The 20,998-nt window shown below is 38.4% G+C and overlaps 1 protein-coding gene across 2 annotated transcripts; it reads right to left on the bottom strand.

Moving 5' to 3' along the window:
- Positions 1–2,442: 2,442 nt before the first annotated feature.
- PAK1IP1 (PAK1 interacting protein 1) lies at positions 2,443–20,177 on the bottom strand. Of its 2 annotated transcripts, XM_043975209.1 has the most exons (11): positions 19,748–20,177; positions 18,018–18,124; positions 17,459–17,621; positions 15,714–15,834; positions 15,553–15,627; positions 14,983–15,035; positions 13,611–13,756; positions 13,432–13,529; positions 6,138–6,237; positions 4,044–4,167; positions 2,443–3,601 (listed from the first exon to the last, which is right to left on the bottom strand). In XM_043975209.1, exons 1-11 carry the CDS (start codon positions 19,929–19,931, stop codon positions 3,399–3,401), a joined length of 1,374 nt encoding a protein of 457 aa, XP_043831144.1. In that variant the 5' UTR covers positions 19,932–20,177; the 3' UTR covers positions 2,443–3,398. The 2 variants fall into 2 exon arrangements, with proteins under 2 accessions (XP_043831144.1, XP_043831223.1); XM_043975288.1 differs by lacking the exon at positions 18,018–18,124 and having other exon boundaries at positions 19,748–19,916.
- Between the last annotated feature and the right edge of the window lie 821 nt (positions 20,178–20,998).

Below are 20,998 nucleotides of genomic sequence, written 5' to 3'. Positions count from 1 at the left end.
TTGGGTGGAAGTTCAACCTCAATGTAGGAAGACAGGTTTGGGATCAAATTCCACCTGAATCTGGGCAAGTCACTTAAACCTTCCCGTGTTCCGGGACACTCTTGAAGGCTGGAAGTTGCAGAGAAGGTGCTAGCCTGAATTGGTAGAGTTCCCTCACCCGGGGATAGAAGAACATGAAATGCTTACTCTATATTACTATCTGTGTTAGGGATTCAAGTAGAAGATTTCTGCCCTCAGTTACATTCTAATGGGGGAGACCACACATAAAGGAGAGGTGGAAACAGAGGAACAATAGTATATGAATGTGGAGATGGTCAAAAGTAGTATTGAGGTCAGGTCCTAACAGAATTAAATTGAATGCTCATCTATCAAAGCCCAGAGTCCCAGGAGCAAAATCTAAGGACCAGGGTGAGGGGCATGAAGATGACAAATGCAAGTGGTTTAATGTAGAGATGACCAGTAGTGCCTTATGCTAATTAAATCATAGGTCCAGTTTCTATTTTCTCGTTTCTGGCACTTATTATAAAACATGGCATATAGTTGGTGTTTAATGCTTGTTGAATTGAACAGAATTCAACTTGCATTCATATTAATGTCCAGGTCATTTCTACCAAGACAAGGACGAAGTTATAAATAACAAGGCCTTGTAAATACAGAGCACAGAACACCAATTTTACACCAATCCGAAGACCTTGGTCCAGATCTAACACTATGGCTATTTACTGTCCTTGTGACATCAGTAACTTAAACCTCCTGGCTAGTACAGTTTCCTTATCTGTAAAAGGATAGGATTGGGCTAGAAGTCACTTTTAGTTTTAAATCATATAATTCTAGAAGCTGGTGATCAGTTTTTATAAGGAGGGGAACCACAGCTCTCTTAACATTTGTGTTCATCAACAAGAGCTTTAGAAGAGAGATGTAAAACATTGTAATGGGCTGCCTCATGAAATAGTGAATGCAGTGGTATTTTATGCAAAGACTAAGTTACCAGCTATGGGATATATAAAAGGAAGTTCCGTAAAGTTCACTTAATAGGATTAACACACCAATTTTTAAAAAATAAATTACTGTAACTTTATTTTAAAATGCCACAGAGGGGAAGCTAGGTGGCACAGTGGATAGAGCACCGGCTCTGGAGTCAGGAGGACTTGAGTTTAAATCCGGCCTCAGACACTTAACACTTACTAGCTGTGTGACCCTGGGCAAGTCACTTAACCCCAACTGCCTCACCAAAAAAAAAAAAAAAAAAAGTCACATAGAGGAACAATAACTTTTTTTTTTTGGTGGGGCAATGAGGGTTAAGTGACTTGCCCAGGGTCACACTGCTAGTGTCAAGTGTCTGAGACCAGATTTGAACTCAGGCCTTCCTGAATCTGGGGCCAGTGCTTTATCTACTGTACCACCCAGCTGCCCCAATAGCTTGCTTTTATACGGCAGCCAATTGGCGATGCACTCACAATACTATGAAATAGGCAATACAAGTGTTTCCCGTTCTAGATAAAATGGGAGCACAGAAAGCTTAAGGTTCATGGTGTCACAGGTAGTGGCAGAACCAGAGCCTGAACCACGGCCATTTTTCTCATAAACTGGCTTAGAAAACATTCAGCTTGTTCACACTTACATAAGGAAAAACAGGTCACACTGTATTTTCATGAGCAAACCATGTCCTGAATATATGGAAAAGCACTTAGAAAGTGTTACGTGTAAAGCACTGCTCTAAGTATTGGGGATACAAAGAGAAAAACAGGAACGCCCCTCTTCTCAATTTCTTACACTACTAGAAGCAGATTCCAACACATACAGGAACATTCAGCGGCAGGGCAACTGATGATGTATCCTCTATAGGGTCATTTCCATTGATAAAACAAAATCTAGTTCTCATAGTTAAACATCATAGAACCAAAGACTGGTGGCAAGAACTTTTTCATGCTATACAACATAAAGACTATATAATAAGGGAACAATTAAAAAAAAGATTATAGGATTTTAGAGCTTTGTAGTTTCACAGATGAGAAAAATGAGACACGTTCCTCCCCCAAAAGAATCCTTTAGATCACTTTGAGGTAAATGCTCTGATGGTGCTTTTCTAAGCCATTCATTAGTCACTATAGAGTCTTACTATATACATGCACATACTTTCTGCATTAACAGTCTCAAATATTAACATCCTTTGGGGAAAAAAAAATCCAAGAGATGTAAATAGATGGAACTTAAATGTTTTGCTTTGTTTTGAGGGCAATGAGGGTGAGTTACTTTTCCCCAGTCTACCTGTCCCTGCCTGCCCCACACAAAGCAAGGATTAACAAAAAATGAATGCAAGTGACTTTCCCAGGTTCACATAGCTAGCATCAAGTGTATGAGGATGGGGGCCAGCTAGATGGCGCAGTGGATAAAGCACTGGCCTTGGATTCAGGGGTACCTGAGTTCAAATCTGGCCTCAGACACTTGACACTTATCAGCTATGTGACCCTTGGGGCAAGTCCCTTAATCCTCATTGCTCCACAAAAATAAAAAAGTGTATGCAGACTATTTTTCTGCCATCTTTATCCTTTTTCCATGTAATCTAATACTTGCAAATCCAAGTATCTGGTTTTGTATTTCACTCACATAACATGCCCTACCCATAAAAAAATTGTTCTTTGGATAATCGTTCCATTACTTAAACCTTGCTTTACAGAGGAAAGACACAAATTGAAGAAAATGTTTACTTTATTCTGTCCATCAGACTAAACATAAAACCCATTGTCCTGCTTCCCTGTTCATCTTTACAGGCCTCAAATATTTGCTTCTCTATGTCATTGCACTAAGCACTTGCCTTTCTTACTCTGCTATTTCAAGACAGTCAGAAATCTAGGTAGGAGACAACTTCACTGCACACAGCAGATTGTGTACTATGTCTCTTCATCTTTGTTGAGAATACCGAGTCCCACGTTAGCTAAGATTTGTTTCCATTCTTGGTAGAAGGCATGAAAACAACACTTTAAATGTTACCCTTCCCTACATCATTTACAAAATTCCTTTTTGACTTATTTTTTTTTATTAACAATTTTACAACTTTTTTAAAAAGTATTTTTTCACTAAGGGTTGATCTACCACCACACTGACAATCTCCCTCTCTATTCATTTTCTATTTGAATTAGAAAAGAATGGGTTAGGACTTCTGAAAAGATTATAAATCCAAACATTATTTACTTTACATAACAAAAAAAAATATATTTTGTGTTACTATATTATATGCACTTAACACACTGAGACCTCTAGAAAACAAAAAGTTTTCACGTGTGCCATATGGATTTCTCAGTTGTAGAAATCCTTATTTTTATTAAAAAACAAAAATAATTAGACAAAATTGAGAAATAATGATTCCTTTACAAAGACTTTCTTGAATTTTCAAAGATTTATTCAGTGATTTGCACTTTCTTTTTTTTCTTTTTTTCTAGTACACCTTCCAATTTTCTTTTCTTGACTGACACTACATTTTCTGCTTTTGTTGGTTTTTTACTATCCTTAGTGCAATCTAATTTCTTGGATTGTTGCTTTTTTCCTGCTGAATCATCAGATTTTGGGGGGCTAGTCTTGAACTCTTGTTCTTCTTTGTTTACTGAAACAAAAGTGACAGTGAAGAAAAAGTAAGGTAATTTTTTTCAAACACCAAGACAAATCATCTGAAATGCAGAACATATATTTCAATTTCTCATCTAGAGCACTCCAAATGTATTTGCTCCCCTCACAGTATTCTTTGCCACAAGAAATTGTGATACACTGAATATCTTAAATACCAAAAAAGAAGAGATTTTGGGCAGTCAGGTCCAAGATCTGGCCCTCTCCTTCCTCCTGATCTCTTCTTTACCAAGACTGAGTGGCTTTGTACTTCTGCAGTTAGAATTGCTATTGTGATCTTGCTAACAATCTGGGAAGAGCAGGCAACACAGTGGAGCTAGGGACAGACATTGGGGGATGCAAGGAACATCTAGCAAAACTCTAGGCACAGTGGCACACCTCTTGAGAACCACTGTAAAAGATAAATTCACAATGTCAGTTACCAGGAGAGGGGGCTGCAGCTGTAGGAAGATGATCTTTGGTGTCCGTAATTTTGTCTAGCCACACTCCAAGGCAGGTGAGTCTGGCTTTAGTATTTACTTCACATAGTAAAGATGGGGGTGTCTTCTAAAGTTTGAGGAAAACAAAATTGGAAATATGTTAATTGTGAATATTTTAATGCAATTAGGTTTTTTATTTCATCCATTAAGAAAACAGTATGACCTTAAGTTTTAATGCCACTTTGGTTTTCATTTCAGTATCAGAATTTGCATAACCATAAAAAGTAAAACCTCATAATAAAGTAGTAAAACATAGATAAAAATCTTGCAACAATCTAGTAATAAAGCACAACAAATTATGATTTCTAAGCCTTTGACTATTAAGTGATAAGTCAATTTACTTTGTGGAGTAGTTAAGAGAACTATAACCTCATCATAACAAAAGGCTTTGAATCAATCATTGCAGTTCTTCATAAAGTAATCTGACATGACATACAAAATTACTAAAAATTATATGAAAACACTTTACAAACCAAACCTACTATATGTCAGGATATTAAAGGCTGTGGCCCTACATATAACACTATACGCCATTCACTTTTCCCTCCTTGGTCTTGTGCTAAATGGTACAGCAGAGAGAGAGAAGTCAGGAAGACCTGAGTTCAAATCCACTCAGACATTTACTAGCTGTGTGACTTTAGGTAAGTCACTTAACCTTTATTTGTCTCAGTTTCCTCAACTATAAATAATAGTGTCCTACGTACCAGGTTTGTTGTGAGGATCAAATGAAATAATATTTGTAAAGTGCTTAGCACAGTGCAGACACTTAATAAATGCTAGCTATTATTATTATTGTTGTTGTTGTTGTTAATTGTCCTTCCCTTTCTACCTGAAAGTTATAGAATTCAAAACTGGCTCAATGATAAAAGATGAGTGAGATGAGATTTTTTTAAACAATCAAAAATAACAACCTAGAGTTGCTAACATGTAAACTAGAAAAAAAGTCCTCTTACGATAAAAACCCATTAAGTCCTAACTCATTTCATATGCCCAGATATGTCCCTCAGCAAAGTATTATTCAAAATCACTGTTTGTAAAAGTGCAGAACAGAGTTTAGAAGTGGTAGTGGGCTTGAAAATCACCTAACCCCCTATTTTACATCTGAAAAAAAACAACAACTGAGGCCCATATAGGGGAAGTATCTTGCCTAAGACCACACAGAAAATAGAAGCAGCAGGATTTGAACCCAGTCCACACTTAAACTCTTTCTATGCCTCTGGTTAACACAATGTTAATGAGAACTTATTTCATAAGTTTATTAGTTTCTTCTCTGAATTTTTAAAAAGGATCAAGTTTATCTTAATTCACCACTAAATTTACTCATTTAACTTTGAAAATCTAGTGTTAGTGGGAATCAATAATTAACTGTAAAAACTTCCCAAAGGCTAAATATATCTATAATGCAAAAAATGCCAAATACCACAGAATAATAGAACAATTCAGATGGAAGTCTCTCACTTTCCAACAATGAGACTCATAAGTGTTTTAGATATTAGCTGTAATAGTTCATATTTACATAACACTTTATTACAATGGCTCCCCATCCCATTTGAGCCTCATGACCAACTTGATGAGTGGGACAGCATGTAGAATGGGGAAAAACGTGTGTCCTTGGGTCAGGTTTGAAAATTGTGTCCTCTGTGTCTTATGGTGGATTTTTAAGCCCTCTACAGAAATGAATGCATAACCTATACACACATATTCATACAACAAAACCCACCACATGTCCCTGAGAGTCAAATTTCCTGGCATTTAGAAGCATTTATAAAAGATCATCAATAAAAGCCTTGTCAGTATGCCTGTCATTCTAGATAGATGCCTACCTATAGGCTTGGCCCTGTGGGGTTTATTCCTATTTTCCAGATAAGGAAACTAAGGTTTCAATAGGTACCATAGCTGTCCAAGGTCATAGGGTTATTAAAAGTCATGGTTCAGACTCAGGTTCTTGGCAAAATAAGGAGAAAACTGACAACCCAAACTGCAGTGAGAGCCCTATTATTGACTTATATTTATATAGCATAATGCTATAGTACTAACCTTATTTGGGTTATGCCTCCACATTTTGATGAAGCCATCACTCGATGCTGTAACAATAACATGATGCTCTGGGACTTCAAAGCTGCAAATGTCTTTTACTCTAGAAAAAAAGTGATAATCTGATGACAAAGAGCTCCTTAGGAGCTACATCGGAATGAGGTGGGAGAGGGAATCAAGACATACTTAACTGGAAAGTACCCTAGAAATGGAGGGTAGATGTTTTAGAGGGTGTGACAGTAGGACCTGAGAGGGCTTCAGAAAAGCTCTCCTGCAGATGGTGTTTGAGCTAAAAGAAGTCAGAGAATCTATGGGCTGGGGATCAGAAGAGACTCCCTGGCAGCACATCAGTTGGGAGTTGGAGTGCTGAGACAGGAAGAAAGCCAGTTTGGCTGGACTGTAGAGTTCATGGCAGAGAGTAGAACATAAGAATATGAGAAAGGTAGGAAAGAGCCAAGTTGTAAAGAGCTTTAAATGGCAAAAGTCTTTGTCTTTGGTCCTGACGCTAATAGGGAGTCCCCAGATTTTCCTGAGTAGGAAGGTCTAATGCTAAGATGTAGGGTTTTTTTTGTTGTTGGTTTGTTTTAACGATGGTGAAAGGGTGTGTCTCTGGGCAGCTGGGAAGAACTATTAGACTGGAAGAGAATGAAAATCAGAGAAAGAATGCGGATGATGATGGGGACAAACAGAAAGACTTGGGGAGAAAAGAAGAGGTCAGAGACAGAAGCTGTGGTGGGTGGGACAAGGAAATCAAGTGGAGTGAAGTAATAGGTGCTACAGTGAGAGTGCAATTTAGAATGGTAAATGTAAGTTTGTGGTGGACTCCATTAGCACAGTGTTGCAGTTTCCTCCAGTACAGCTAGCGGGTGAGTAGAAGCAAAGAAGTCAGACAGGGGTGTAAGCCACAGATAGCAATCATGCACATAAGGAAACAAGGGGCTCAGGAGTAAAGGACACATAAAGTTGAACTGAGCTTAATCCTAGAAAGGAATTAGAAATGTAGCCAGAGCAGGGGTAGTAGTTGCCTGGGAGAGCAGTGAAGAATAAAAAGATTAGACGTCAAGGTGAAGAAAAATAGTAGGTTGAACATAAAAGATTATCATCAAATAAAGTTTAGAGTTCTTAAATATGGGAAAAATAGCAAAATCAAAGGTCTGACCATTCCTGTGTGTAGCTGAGGTGGAGTGAAATAGGTCCTGGGAACTGAGTAGACTGAGGAAGTGGGGAATCAGAGTATTTGAGGGAACATTGTATATGATAAAGTCCTCTAGAATGAGGGAAGGAATTGAGGTGGAGAGGAAAACTGTGATGTAGGCACTGATCTTATTAAGAAAGGATGAAAAATGTCTTAGGAGCTGGGATCTGACATAACAACAACCAGAATCTAAATTGGCTGGTAAATTTGCTTTCAATTAACTCCAAAGGAGAGGTTGTTAAAGGAGGTAATAAGAGAAGGGTTTGAGAAGGGTTTGCAAAAGGAGCAAAGTATACTCAGACTCCCCACCACAATCAGTGTCTTCAGAGGGTATCAGTGAAAGCACAACCAGAACTGGAAAATACAGTCCAACCAAATTTCTCTTTCCCTCCTAATTTCTCTATTTCTCACCATCCCAGTAAGACAAGTGGCATCAAACATTCACCCAGCCTTCTATATTCCAATGTGAATTGTATTAGGGCAGGAGACTATTTGCTCCTATAATGATCTATCAATATATTTCTTAATATGATGCACTAGCACAATGCCCTTCCAGAATACACCAAGAAAGAATTTATCCACCTGTCTGCCAAGTGTAAACTTACTTAGGAATTAGCATCAATAGTGATTCATTACCACCTAGTGGGAAAAAGGAAGACCACCTAGCTTTTTTTTAGGACTACCAAGCATATTTTTAAAATGCCAAAAGGACCAGAGATTAAGTTATCTAGAGGTTATATGGTCCAACCTGTCTTTACAGAGGGGGAAACAGGTCCAGAGAAAGTGCCTGTCAAACAAGTAAGAAAGCTGGAACTCATCCATGAGTATTTCTGGGAATGCACAAATGACAAAAAGTAGCAATTGCCTCCATATTAATATGTTGCTTCAGAGGACATATAGTGTCTCACTATCACTCACAAACTAACATCATTCAGGAAGAAATGTATACACAAAAACTTATTTGAGAAGGATAAAAAAAACACATATAAGGGGCAGCTAGGAGGAACAGTAGATAAAGCACTGGCCCTGGATTCAGGAGTACCTGAATTCAGATCCAGCCTCAGACACCTGACTAGCTGTGTGGCCCTGGGCAAGTCACTCACTGCCCTGCAAAACAAAAAAACAAAAAAAACCCCACATATAACTTGATTGTCGGGACAGCTAGGTGGCGCAGTGGATAGAGCACCGGCCCTGGAGTCAGGAGTACCTGAGTTCAAATCCGGCCTCAGACACTTAACACTTACTAGCTGTGTGACCCTGGGCAAGTCACTTAACCCCAACTGCCTCACTAAAAAATAAATAAATAAATAAATAAAAACTTGATTGTCACAAACTAATTCAAGGCCTCAGTGCCATATTTTCATCATCTATGAGGACACTCCAAACATTCATGAGGTTAAAATCGGTTACTGGGGGACTGACCCAGGTAAAACTCAAAGCAGAGATTACAAAAACCTTATCAATTATGATTTCTCCTAGGTACATATTAACAGATAGGGAATAGATTTCGAAGCCAGGGAGAACTGAGTTCAAACCTCAATTGACAACATACACTAGCAGTGTGACCCCAGGCAAGTCACTGAACTCCTCAGTGCTACAGCTATCTCTTTAAGATTTTAAGCTGCAGAAACTGCTGACCTCAAATTGGTAGAGGGAGTTTCCTCACCAAAAAGTTCCCTACACCAATGATATCATGGGTCCATTCCCTAGTATTAGACTTCCCAAAAATGTTTGGATCTGTAAGGGCCTAAAATTATAGCTATGATGTCTAAAATCTAATGAGTGGTCACCTTAAATTAGAAGCTTTAGCAAGAGTTTAGACTTTAAGTATTTATTAAAGTGCATCAGAAGTTAGTGAAGAGGGGGGGGGGGTAAAAAGCAAACTTCATCCAACTATCTCTAAGAGACCCCAGCATCTCACCAGCTAAGCCCAAGTCATGAACCAAAAAGGCTGAGATCCTCCCCCTTCTCCCGGAAGCCCCTTGTCAAACAGGAAGCCAGATCGTCTTCACACAGAGCTCCAAGCTAATTGGCTGGTAATTTTGATTGACAAAACTAACACGTGGTAGAGGTGCTATAGATGTGAAATGTCACAAGCATTTTCAGATGAGGTCATTGGATTATTAGTTTTGTTTTGTTACAAGATATTTCTTATAAAGTGGGAATTAGTAAATATATGAAATATAAAAACAAAACTTAAAAAAAAATATATCTACATAGGTCCCTTGTCAAATCAGCTCCTAGATATTTTGTGCATGTTGAAGTTCTTTTGAGTGGGATTTCTCTTTCTAATGTTCTCATATTTTTAAAAATTACTATATAGAGGGGCAGATAGGTGGTGCAGTGGTTAGAGCACCGGCCCTGGAGTCAGGAGTACCTGAGTTCAAATCCGGCCTCAGACACTTAACACTTACTAGCTGTGTGACCCTGGGCAAGTCACTTAACCCCAACTGCCTCACTAAAAAAAAAAAATTACTATATAAAAATGCTGTTGATTTTTATGGATTTATTTTGAACCCTGAAACCCTAATGAAGTTATTGGTGAAATAACTTCTTTATTGATAGAATTTTCTATATAAATTTTTGTCATCAGTAAATAGGTATTGCTGTCTTTTCCCTATTTTTATATCTTCATTTTTTCCTTTTGTATTATTGCTATTGCTAGAATTTCTAGAAAAGAAAAAAGTGAGGGAAAGAGGACATCATTGTTTTACTTATATTTATTGAGAAAGGTAATATTTTCCCATTGCATGTAATGCTAGTTTGAGGTTTAATAAAGATATTTACTGCTTTGTAATTTTCACATTAATGAGTATTGGATTCTGTTAAAGGTTTTTCTATGCCTATTCGAGATAACCATGTGGTTTTGGAATGTTTTTGTTTTTAATAGGATTATGTTAACTTTTCCGCTAATTCTGAACCATCCTTGCATCCCTGGTAAAAATCCAACTTGTTCATAGTGAAAGAACTCCCTATCTGATAAGGATTTCTGGGGCAACTGGACAGTGGCCTGGCAGAAATTAGGCTTAGACCAATATCTTACATCAAATACCACAATAAATACAAAATGGATACATGACCTAAATATTAATAGCCATACCATTAAAAAAAAAACAGACCAAATCTGATATTTTTCACAGCTATATCAAGGGGCTAAATTTTTAACCAAGCAAGGGACAGAGATAATTACCAAAAAAAAAAGATCCCTGATTATATGAAATTAAAACCTTTTGCACAAACAAAATTAATGTAATTGGGATAACAAGGGAAGTGGTCAACTGGGAATAAAATTCTTTAAATCAAATATCATTGATAAGGATTTGATATTCAAGAAATATAGGCAACTAACAAAAATGTTTTAAGACCAAAAGCTAATCCCAATGGATAAGTGGTCAAAGGACATGGACAAATATTTTTAAAAGAGTTATGGACTATTAACCATATGAAAGAATGGTTTAAATCACTGATAGGAAAAATGTACACCACGACAACTCTGAGCTTTTACCTAGAAACTTTTGCCCAGATAAAGATTACAAAATATAGGAATATTCAAAGTTTAAAAGGTTGTGGAATACAGGCACATTAATGCATTGTTGGTGGAGCTGTAAATAGTTCTTGCTGAAAAGTAATTGTGAATTATAAGAATAAAGTGACTAAAATGTCCATACTCTTTGATTCCACTCCTAAGTGTATACCTCAAGAAGTCAATGACCAAAATATTTATAGTAGCATATTTTTATAAAAGCAAAGAACTAGAAGAAACATAGTTGATTCCCACTTATCAGAGCAAGGGCTGACAAATTACAAACCCTGGGCCAAATCTTGGTCACTACCATTCTTGGCTCTCAAGAGCCAAGAATGATTTTTATATGTTCAAATAAAACTATTTTAAAATGTAAAAACCATTCCTACACCAGACCATACAAATAGTGAAGGCTCACATTTGGCCTGCAAGCCATAGTTTGACAACTACTTTGCTGGAGAATAGCAAAACATGTTATGGTACATGAATGAAATGCAATATTACTGTGCTGCAAGAAATTATGAAGATAATGAATACAGAGAAGCATAGGAAGTTATGCAAACTGATGCAAAGTGAAGTAATCAGAAGACCACAGCTACATAAATGGAAAGAACAACAAAAAAATCAAAGCTGAATGCTTTGAAATTATAGTAATCAAGCTTGGCCCTTCCTTCCTTCCAAGTAGTAAATTATGAGTATGGAATATTATAGATAATGTCAGACTTTATGTGTCAATCTATTTTGCTAAACTGTGCCCCCCTCTCCCAACAAATCCAAACTCCACTTTTTTAACTCTGATATAAGTAATGGCTTTCTGGGAAGGTGTTGGGAAGGATTCACAAGTGAAAAATATAATTTTTTAAAAAAAGGATTGTATAATCTGCACAGGTGGAAGGAGTCAATACTCACATTTATGAAATCATGGATCCACTGATGTATCTTATGGTGGTACTATAGATAGAGCCTGGAGTCAGAAGACCTGAGTTCAAATCTGGTTTCAGATACTATGTGATCCATCCTAAATCACTACAGTCTTCCTCAGTTTCCTCAATTGTAAAATGGGGCTGATACAACACCTAACCCCTAGAAGTTGTTGTGAAGATCAAATGAAATAATAGTAGTAAAGCTCTGTGTTAAACAGTGCCTGGCACATAGTAGGTACTTAACATATGTGCTACTGAAGTGAGCATAATTGTTGTTGTTTGTCTTTCATTCGCTTTTTTCTTTCTTTCTTTTTTTTTTTTTGTGGGGCAATGAGGATTAAGTGACTTGCTCAGGGTCACACAGCTAGTAAGTTTCAAGTGTCTGAGGCCAGCTTTGAACTCAGGTCCTCCTGAATCCAGGGCTAGTGATTTATCCACTGCACCACCTAGCTGACTTCCCCTTCATTCTCAAAGAGAACCATATTGTTGGGGTGACTTGTCATAACTTGCACTGAATTGGATTTAAGTGAGAGAGGACTCTGCAAGGTCATCAACCTCACTCTCTCCTCCAGAGATATCTGGGTCCAGTGGCAAAATGGTCCAGAATGTTTAAGGCAATTGGGGTTAAGTGACTTACTCAGGGTCACACAGCTAGCAAGTGTCTAAAGTGAGATTTGAACTCAGGTCCTCCCAACTTCAGGGCCAGTGCTCTATCCCCTGTACTGCCTAACATAATAGGCACTTAATAAATGCTTGTTTCCTTCCATCTTTTTTTGTGTTTGTTTTTTTTTTGTTGTTGTTGTTGTTTTTGCAGGGCAATGACGGTTAAGTTACTTGCCCAGGGTCACACAGATAATAAGTGTCAAGTGTCTGAGCCCAGATTTGAACTCAGGTCCTCCTGAATCCAGGGCCAGCGCTTTTTCCAATGTGCCATCTAGCTGCCCCCTCCTTCCATCTTATTATAGGAATTGTCACTTATATTGATGTGATGTTAAAGTTACCAATCACAATAACTTCAGTTAACATATCATTCCCTACACATTTTTAAATTCCATACTAGCTACTACCACAAATACTTCATAAGCTATTTTAAAAATCTCTGATCTTGAAAAACATGGGATACGATTTGTTGGGTTTTTTTTTTTTTTTTTTTGATGAGGCAATTGGGGTTAAGTGACTTGCCTAGGGTCACACAGCTAGTAAGTATAAAGTATCTGAGGCCAGATTTGAACTCAGTTCCTCCTGAATCCAGGGCCGGTGCTCTATCCACTGCACCACCTAGCTACCCCCTGTTCAGTTGTTTTTTAATTGTATCCAACTCTTCATGATCCCATTTGCATGTTTTTTGGGCAAAGATAATGGAGTAGTTGTATCATTCCTTTTCCAGCTCATTGTATAAATGACATAACTGAAGCAAATAGGGTTAAGTGACTTGCCCAGGGTCACACAGCTAATAAGAGTCTAAAGCAAGATTTAAATGCAGGAAGATAAGTCCTCCTCACACCAGGCCTAGTGCTCATCTAGTGCCACCTAGCTGCCCTTGGAGATATGCATATGTGCATTGATATATGAATACATATGCATGTATGTGTAAACACAGACACACAAGGAAGAAAAAAGAAAAAAAAACAACCTTAGGTGTTAAGAAGCAAATACCTGTTTTCATGAGCCTTAAATTCACAGAGACATTTTTGTGACTCACAGTCAAACAACCTTACAATTTCTTCATCTCCAGCCACAGCAAGTATGGAATCCTAAGAAGGATAAAAAAACAGGATAATGTACCTAAATATTGAACACACACAAGAATTCCATAGCTAGTTTTATGTACTTACTGAAATAAATGTAACAGAAGAAATTCTCTTTCCAGTGGTGATGGTACCAGTAATGGATGCAGTTTCAAGTTGGTAGATATCTATCTTGTTCACTGTGACAACAATATACTTCTCTCCACTAGGGGACCATTCAACTATGTGAGCATCTATAGTTTAAAAAATAATTAAAGAAATACTTGTCTAATAAATAACAATCACAAAAATAGAATAAAATATTTATTTCTACAAACTTTACTAAAGAAGTTAGGAAAATAGAAGACAAAAGTAATTTCATAGATTTAGAGCTGAAAGGGAACTGAGAGGTCATTTAGGCTAGCACCATCATTTTATAGAGGAGAATGAGGCTCAGAAGTAAAAGTGATTTGCACAAGATCACTAATGTGTCAGGTGAAAGATCTAGGATTGGAACCCAGGTCCTCTGCTTCCAAATCCAGAATTCTTTACACTGTACCATACTGCTCCCTTCATAATTAATTTTTCAGGTAAAATTGCCAATGTGTATACAAAACTACTTTAACTATACCTACATACAATGTGCCAACATAAAATCAAGAGCCATTCCCCAGTAGATTAACTAGTCAAAACATTCAATGCAGTTTTTTTTTAACAATAGCAAAAACCTGGAAGTAAAATGGAAACCTATCAACTAGAGAGTATCTAAATAAACTGCAGTATCTGAATACAAATGAATATTTTTTTCAACTTTGGATCTTTGGTCCTCCTTCACTATTATGAAACTATTACAAGAAATTCAGAGATGCAGGGGAAAACTTGCATGATGTGATGAAAGGCAAAGTTAAGAACCAGAAGAACAAACTTAGTCATGTTTGTAACATGGTTAAAAAAAAAAAAAGGAACTCTAAAAGGCATACACATTTTGATTAACTGCAATATTTAATCTCAGTCTTAGAGAACTGATGATGAAACATACCTCTCTCTTTTTTGACAGAGATGGGAGACCATATGAAAATGAAATGTGATACATACAGTAGGATTGTTTGAGGTGTCTTCTGTTTTTATTTAAATGTTTTTCTTTGTTTCAAGGGAAGGTTCAATTGGAGGAAGAGGCCAAAGGTTGCTATTAAGCAGAAATGACTCTGTGTGTGTGTGTGTGTGTGTGTGTGTGTGTGTGTGTGTGTGTGTGTGTGTGTGTATGTATAGGTGAGGCAATTGGGGTTAAGTGACTCGCCCAGGTCACATAGCTAGTAAGTGTTAAGTGTTTGAGGCCGGATTTGAACTCAGGTCCTCCTGAATCCCGGGCTGGTGCTCTATCCACTGCACCACCTAGCTGCCCCAGAAAGGACTATATTTTAAAAACAAAAGGCAACATAAAAGTTAAAAAACAAAAACATTCTGTCAACAGAATACTTACTTTGTTTTATATTTTTTATGAATGCGGATCTTCCTTCAATAAGGTTCCAAGTTCTGTAAAAGAAGTTTTATTGGTACCATCATCATAATTACCCACTAATGCTGAACAAATACTCAGTGTTTGCATAATGCTAACAGTAAACTGATATGTTAACCAAAACATAGGGAAAACGATAGATTATGTTGTTAAAAAAACACTTCAACTTGGTGATTTAGGTGACTTACAGTCTTCTCTAACAATCCCTGAAGAATTTATTACTCCATAAAATTGCAGTTTAAGATTGTCTTTCCTCAATGTCTTGAGGAAAATTTTAATATGGTGGATCCAGTGTCCATCTCATTTCCACTATATGTTCACAATAACAAATATATTACTATGTGTTTCAAGATTGATGTTCCCATTTTAATTATTACTATAGATCCTTAAAAGGCTAATAATTATGACACAGAAGACATAAAATCACCTGACTAAGGTCATGAAATATGCTGCAGTAAAAGTTACTTGTTTTGCTCAGAGAATAATGATTAGTTCTACTACTGCTAACTAAAAATGTGGTTAAAGATTACTTACCGTAATGTCTTGTCCGTTCCCACTGATAGTGCCAACTTGCCAGATGGATGTACAGAAAGAGAAGTCACATGTCCCCTAAAAAAAAAAAGGCCAATTGTTCAGCATCCAATTGTAGTTACCAAGTCAAGAATTCAAATGGAAAGGAAGAGGCTCAGACTCACTTATGTGCTTTAATAGACTTCAAACAGTCCCATTTCTTCGCATCCCACACACAAATTAGTCCATCTTCTCCTCCACTGATTAAGTGCCCATTACCAAAGAATTTCAGGCAATTTATTGTGCCTATCAACAAAAAGAAAGTCAAGGTTTCAGTATTTACATTATTACTAAACTTTTCAGTTGGAATGCTAACAGCTTAGCATTGTTAAAATGGAAAGTCTTAATTAGGACAATTAAATCTTTCATTTATCAGCATGTTTTAATTCGAGCAAGCTGATTTGACCCTTTTAAATTTAAACAGCAAGGCAGTGTATTATAGAAGAAGGTTCACTAGATTTGGTCAAAGGACTTGGGCTCAAATCCTTACTCTTCTACTTAGTATCTGTTTCCCTTTGGTAAGTCATGCCACCTCTCTGGGACTCAGTTTCCTAGTCCTATAAAAATTAAGGTGTTATATACATGACCTCTAAGTTCACTTCTGGCAGTGGACATATATTGTTCAGAACACAAATGATTGGCTGGAGAAAGTGGAGAAGTCTAAAGTTAGACTTTGTTTCCTAACTGTGTTACCTAACAACACCTGAAACGAATGGTGAATTCAGAACAATGCCTTTCTACTGAATTAAAGCAGCTAGGTAGTACAATGTGTGGTAAAAATTATTTGTGGTAAAGATTAATATTGCAGTTTTTAGCTGACTCATTTGGAAGGGGCCACACCTGGCTCACCCTGAGGTTATGTATGCTACTGAGGTCAGAAGGAAAACTCTCCATAGGCAGTTTTTGAAGGACCTCCCCTTTTGGGGGAGAAAAGATTGAACGCTCCCTGAAGGGAGGCAGAGGGTTCTTCCAGAAGGCGGTCTCTCGGTCTTTTGCCCTTGTGGTGGTGACGTGTGTTTGCTCTGTCTAGGGCAGCTGTCCAGGTGTTGGTGAGTTAATTATGGAAAACCCTAAATCCCTTTGAACTAGCTTAATTGGAAACTATCTGAGGATTGAATAGGTTAAATTTAGAGTTAACAGTATTTATCTGTATTTCTATTTTCCTATTTCCTTATCTTTGATTTTTATTAGTCTCACATTTGTTGTTTAATTAATTCCCAATTAATAAAATCTGATCCTTTTGTGAATTAAAGCTTAAAGGCTCCTTTCTTTTGGGCCTGGTAGAAATATCTAAAAGGGCAATTCATAGGGGAGGGGGAATCTAAAAGGTCCCTCATATTTCCAGGACCCCAATATTCTGGCAAGTCACCCAAATAACGCTCTGTATATCAAATTTTGGCCCTCACAAATGGATAGAGTGCTGGACCTGGAGTCAGAAAGACCTAAGTTAAAATCCTGATTCAAATATTTATTAGCTGTGTAACCCAGGGCAAGTCACTTGACCTTGCTATGTCTCAGTTTCCTCAATTATAACATATGTAAAGCATGTAGAAACCCTTAATGCTTTATGTAAATGCTAACTATTAGTATTACAAGTGAACTAAACTGTCACAAATAGTCTGACCTAAATGGTAATTAGCACACAAAAAGTTAGATATACTACATAAACTCTAAGGTCTCCACTAGTTCTATATTTATGATTCCAAAGAATACAACCAAGTTGATGTTGCTGCCTTTCTGAATGCTTCATGTTAGGTAGACTTAAAGAAAAAATAGTTCTATTAAATATTTTAATGTAAAAGTGCTGATATGTATATAAACACAACAGGAAATACCAATATAGTTATCATAAAAGATAGAATTTCCTTACCATTATGATGCAGCAGTGCTCCATGCTCTACCTTTTTTTTCATATCATAGATGTGAATTGTTTCATCTTTGCTTCCAGTGACCACAAAACGGTTATTTACAGCCACTGCTGACAAGGAGGCAGCATGACCATGGTGGGTGAAGTCAGCCACAGGGGTCCATTTCTGAAAGTGAGTAAGACACAATCTAAAGCCATAGTCACAGCACATATTAATGGTAATATTGATTAACTTTGACAAGGAAAAAGCCTCTTTCCAATGATCAATGGAAGTTGTAAATGAATCTTGTTACAGAGGCAGCCAAAAAAAAAATCAATGAATGTAATCACTGGACATGAAAAACTGAGAACCAAATAAGGAAGCATGTCATCTGAAGAGCTGGAGGACAAAGTATAGTACTAATGCAATCTCTTCAACATGCTGACTACCTTCTGGTTATCATCCTCATGTCCTGTCCAGCTTGGATTCTGCTCATAAGTTTGACTTTGACAGGTGAGCTTTAGCCTTATCTTCCCAAGAACTAGGCTTCCATATCATTTCATGTCATCTCACACATATTACCTTCCAGCTGCCCTGGATGTTATTTTTCCTTCTTAGAGTGTAAGCTTCTTGAGGCCAAGGATTATTTTGATTTCTTGCATTTATATCTCCAGATCTCAGCACAGTACCTGGAACACAGCATGTGCTTAACATAGGTTCTAACTATCCACTTATTTAAGTAATGTTTCCAAGCACCATTAAGGCTTATGAATAATTATAGGGGAACTACAAAAACCTATCAAACCAAACCTATCAAATTGACACCATTGTTGATGCCTAGAAGCTAAGCTATCAATACTGAAGCAATGTTCGCTATCATACTAATTTTCCACATTGAGACTGGCAGAGAATGATTTACCGTAAAAAGCACTTTAATGTTTATAAAAACGCTTTTAAAACATTTTATTTAATTCCCCCAGCCACTCTATAAAACAGGATCAAGCATTATGGTTACTTGGCTACTAAGAGGCAGTTAGGCGGGGCAGGTCTTCTGACTCAAATGTCATAATCTATACACTCAGTTTTTCTCACAAGAACATTCAAAATTTCTGAGGTACACTGAAAGCTTAATTGAAAGCAGGTGGGACAAAGGGCAAACTCCTTATATATACAACTTCAAATAACGAACATGTTTCTTGTCTAGATGAGGTACTTGAGCCAGCATGACTAAACATAAGGTCCATAACAGAACACTAACCACGGACAGTTGCTAGAACTGATAAACCAAAGACTCATTTATCCAGGGCATTAAAGTTTCTAAAACAAAAAAATCATGAGATAAGTACTGAAAGTAATATCATCATTACTTTGCAAATGTTAAATAGAAGCTGAGAAAAGTTAAACAAGTTGTACAAGTCATCCTAAGAAATGATTTTAAGCTGTCAGAAAGGGGAAATTGAAGAAATAGAGGGCATGGTCTAAAAACAGAACTTCAGAGTTCTGAATCCCAAAGGTAGAACAGTAACGGTTGACAAGATCAAGGGGATGATCATTTCTCTGTGTGGTTAAGAGTGTCCTGAGTATGTCACGCTGCTAGAAGTAGTTCAAGAAGATTAAAGAGAAATCTAGCACCAAAGCCCCGAAAATAACCTAGTGGTAAATGATATAAGGCAGTCTAAGACTATGGCATGGTGTTAAATAGACAATAAGTATCATGCAAATCAAGGAGAAAGAAATCAATGTGGACCTAATTATACCTGGTGAGAAGTTAAATTTGGGCGTTGGGGGCTGCAATAAGTCAGAGAGGAAGCATTTATTAAGTGACTGATGAGACACACTGTGCATAAGGGGATATAATGGCAAGGTGGGCAGTGGACAGAACACTGCACTTGGGACTCAAGATTTCTAGTAGAATGGCAGCTTTGCAGTTAACTGGGGACCTCGGTTTCTTCATCTGTCAAATAGGGAGATTAAGAGCCGCACCCACTAGATTTTGTCAGCAAAGGCATTTGCAAATGTGAAGATGTTATAAAAACGCGAGCTCGTTATTAACGGGGGGAATGAACTCGCCTCATCTGAGCTCTTCCCACAGCACCATGGGCCCCCTCCCTCCTCCTAACCCCTAACGCTTTTCAACAAGACTAATGAGCTTGGGTCTCCGGTCCCCCGGCCCAGTCCTCGGTCCATGTGCCCCGACTACAGGCTGTCAAGTAGAACAGAGCAAGTCTCGCCGACTTCCAACCCCCCAGAGAAGCAGCTTCGAGGCTCGGGGGACACAGTCCTGACCCTGTGTCCACCGCCCCCGCGCTCACCTCGCTCTGGCCGCTCGGACCCGGCTCCCTGCGCACCGTGAACCCGAAAAGAACTTGCTCGTAGCAGCCACAAACTAGCTCCATACTGCCGGGCACACTCACGTGTCTCCTTCCCTTCTTCCGGAACGCGGCGCCTGGAGGCGGGGTCAGGACGCGAGTGCTCTAGGACCCTAACGCACAGCATGTAAGGGTCCTTCTCCCGCCGGCGCGCCTGACTGACGTCACTGGAAACGCAGGGCTGCCTGCCGGTACGCCTGAGTTCCAATTATCCCTCACGTACGGGAGTTCCATGGACTTTTCCAAGATAAAGTAGAGCAACTCAGAAAATGAAGATTGAGGAGAATGGAAGGACTTCCTGGGAAGTGTGGGCGTGGAGACAGAAGGCGCATCTAGTCGGACTGGTGATGCTACTTTAGAATCGAAACTTCCGCTACGTCGTGACGAAAGGGCGGAGGGCGGGACCTGACTGCAGGAGTGTGTGGGTAGAGGGACGGGGTTGTTGGGGGGGAGGACTGTGAACAGATGAGCGGAGTGGAGGCGGGGCCTGATTGTGGACGAAAGAGAGGGGCGAGGACGGGGTGAGGGAGGGACGAGGACGGGGGCGGGGTGAGGGGGAGCGGGGACAGGGGCGCGGGGGTGGGACAGGGAGCGAAAAGTGGATGGGACCTTGTGGGGGCGGAGCATGGTCCGGGAGAGCTGTATCCCTGGCTTAAATTCACATTTATTGGTCACTTTCCTTTGAGGTTTTTAGGATTTTTAACATTTAGGAATCCTTTTAATTACGAATTTGCAGGAATTTAACTTTTTTTTTTTGGCGGGGCAATGAAGGGTTAAGTCACTTGCCCAGGGTCACATAGCTAGTAAGTGTCTGATGTCTGATTGAACTCAGGTGCTCCTGAATCCAGGGCCGGTGCTTTGTCCACTGCGCCACCTAGCTGCCCCCAGGAATTTAACTTTTAAAAACATACCGAAAGTATACATTTTATGTCCCCCAAGTCTCCTAAAATGTGGGGAATTGGGGTTCTAAGAGCTGTAAGGCCTTCCCGTATATCCCTAGAGCTGGTAGGGAGCCCAGAAATTGTTAGTACAAACTCCATCTTTTATTTATTTACATTTATCTTGGTGGTAAGTTTCATTGATACCTTTTTTTTTTTTTCCCCAATTGCCACAATCATTACTTATGAGAGAAGCTGGTAAGGGAGTGGACCTCACTGGCCTTGATGTGGGCTGGAATTTAGTGTCAAATTGATC

This window comes from Dromiciops gliroides, chromosome 1 (genome assembly GCF_019393635.1).
Source record: "Dromiciops gliroides isolate mDroGli1 chromosome 1, mDroGli1.pri, whole genome shotgun sequence".
In the NCBI taxonomy this organism is placed as follows: Eukaryota; Metazoa; Chordata; class Mammalia; order Microbiotheria; family Microbiotheriidae; genus Dromiciops; species Dromiciops gliroides.
This window is presented reverse-complemented; position numbering and strand designations above follow the sequence as displayed.

Bases quoted from the DNA above. Each gene is read 5' to 3' on its own strand.
- PAK1IP1 (XM_043975209.1), bottom strand. From the start codon at position 19,931: ATGCTGTGCGTTAGGGTCCTAGAGCACTCGCGTCCTGACCCCGCCTCC. The intron at 15,036-15,552 runs GTAAGTAATCTT...CTTCTTTTACAG, and splicing joins GGAACGGACAAGACATTACG to AACTTGGAACCTTATTGAAG. The intron at 6,238-13,431 runs GTATTTGCTTCT...CTTTTTTTCTAG, and splicing joins TTTAAGGCTCATGAAAACAG to AGTAAAAGACATTTGCAGCT.